The sequence below is a fragment of the Mesoplodon densirostris genome, chromosome 3, assembly GCF_025265405.1.
Source record: "Mesoplodon densirostris isolate mMesDen1 chromosome 3, mMesDen1 primary haplotype, whole genome shotgun sequence".
NCBI classification, from domain to species: Eukaryota; Metazoa; Chordata; class Mammalia; order Artiodactyla; family Ziphiidae; genus Mesoplodon; species Mesoplodon densirostris.
The window spans coordinates 89568394-89570419 of NC_082663.1; the positions used below are offsets into that span (position 1 = coordinate 89568394).

Below are 2026 nucleotides of genomic sequence, written 5' to 3' on the forward strand. Positions count from 1 at the left end.
GTAAAACTCTGAACTTTAATTAAAAAAACAAACAAACAAAAAACAATACTCCATTCTTGTTAGAAATTGTGAAAGATGTTTCTGTGAAAGCTGTTAAAACCACAGTCAAGAAATCTGGTAAATTCTGCTAATTGGTCAGTTCCATTATTCTGTTTCTCATCTCAATCTAACTATCATTTGTTTGTAAGATACACCCATAAACAAGAAACATCAAGACAGAAATACAGAGGCACTGTCCTCAAACTCTCTGAGGGCTAGCAGTCTTCATGAAACTTCATGTAGGAGTAGAAAGCTTCTTGATCTGGGAAGGTTTTTCCACAGATGTAACAGGAACGGCGCCGTCCTCCTTGTGTGAGCGTCGGACGTGGCTGCTGTGGGCAGCATGGGACGCAAAAGATTCAGCACAGTACTTGCATTTGAAGGGTTTCTCCCCGGAGTGCTTCCTGATATGTGTGCGGAGTATACTAGAGGCAGTGTACAACTTCTTTGTACAATACACACAGTGGTAGAGTCTGTCTCCAGAGTGGACTCTCACGTGTTTGTTTAGGTTGGAAGATTGAGAGAAACATTTCCCACACATAAAATACTTGTGAGGCCGATACTTCTCATGAACGTGAAGGATATGGATCCGGAGCCGTTCTCACTTCTCAAAGGATCGTTTGCATAAAGAACAGGGAAATTTCCTGTCACCCTTGTCCACACATGGAGTGTACTTGAGATGCTTGTCTCTGTAATATTTGTAAGTAAATACTTTTCCACATCTTTCACACCTGTACCCTTCTGCAGACTCTTCCAAGGTTCCAGATGCCTGGTTCCCCTGCTTTATGACCTGCAGGCTCACAGGAATGTCCAAAAACTTCTCAGAGCAATCTCCATACCACACAAGGAGCTCTGGCTTCTGGTAGATCCCCCTGCAGCTTTCATAAAAGATCTGCCCTTGACATTGTACGGCAACTAAGTTCTGCTCCATGGGGAAACGAGCACAGTTGACATAGGACATCCAGTTCCCTGTACCTCCTGTTCCATCAATAAAGTGGCTCAAATGACCATCTTCAAAGAGGTCCCACATCAGGGAATTATCCCCGTACGTCCTGACTTAGCTGGTGTTGACCACTTTACCCTGAAAGGGCCCGAACCTGACTCCTTTGTTTGCGACAGGGCTACTGAAGAACACACCAAAATGTGCCACTTCACCAAATTTCGTCCGCCCGAGGCAGAGACCTTCTGGTAGCTGAAGGGAGTTGTTATCCAGAGTCTGAGGAAGAGAATCAGACCCAGAGCTGTCTGTGGGGACCAGGAGGCCCAAAATTGCGTGGTGCAGGCGGGCGGAGTTCTGATGGCTGGGCATGACCCCACATAGAACTAAGTGCAGGTCTTCCTGGGTACAGTGGTAATGGTGAGATGCCCTCCCCTCTTGGCTCACGAGTTTGGGGCCATCCTCAGAGCGCTCTCTTTGAGAGTGCATCAGCCAAGCGCTCCAAAACTTAAAATGAGAAATATGTTACTGAAATGACTCTTTCTAAACTCAAGTCTGGAAGGAAAATGTGCCATTAAAATGATTATCTTTTAATCAGAGATTATCACTCTCATTTTCCATTAGTCTACCTTTTGGGGGGCATATGATGTATACTAAATTAAATAGGATTTATTGGTTCATCTAGATTCTGAATTACCCTCCGTTCCTACAGATTAGGAGAGTGTTTTCTTAGCCCTTTTCCTTGAAATCCATCAGGATCTTTTACGTGGACTAGCTAGTATTCTGCACACTTCCAATGCTTAATAAATATTACATTATAATATTAGCATAATAATAAATCATCTAAAGTATTACATGGGCTATTAAGTGAGATCCTATTCAGTTTGAGCCAAGACATCAAAAAGTTTTGTCTTCTCTATATGCATACAAAGTAATTTTAAAACTCCCTTTCCAGAAAATGTCCTTGCATCCATAAGATGTCTACATATTACAGAGTGAAGTGGTGAAGTGTGTATCTTCCAGTTATGTATTTCATTGGCTCAATTTATT

At 42.6% G+C, this 2026-nt stretch overlaps 1 protein-coding gene across 1 annotated transcript; it reads right to left on the reverse strand.

Annotated features, from left to right (window-relative positions):
• Positions 1-254: 254 nt before the first annotated feature.
• Positions 255-1465, reverse strand: LOC132486802 (PR domain zinc finger protein 14-like). The gene is given in 2 exon segments (XM_060094373.1): positions 255-334; positions 337-1465. Coding segments are annotated over 2 exon segments (1209 nt in total).
• Between the last annotated feature and the right edge of the window lie 561 nt (positions 1466-2026).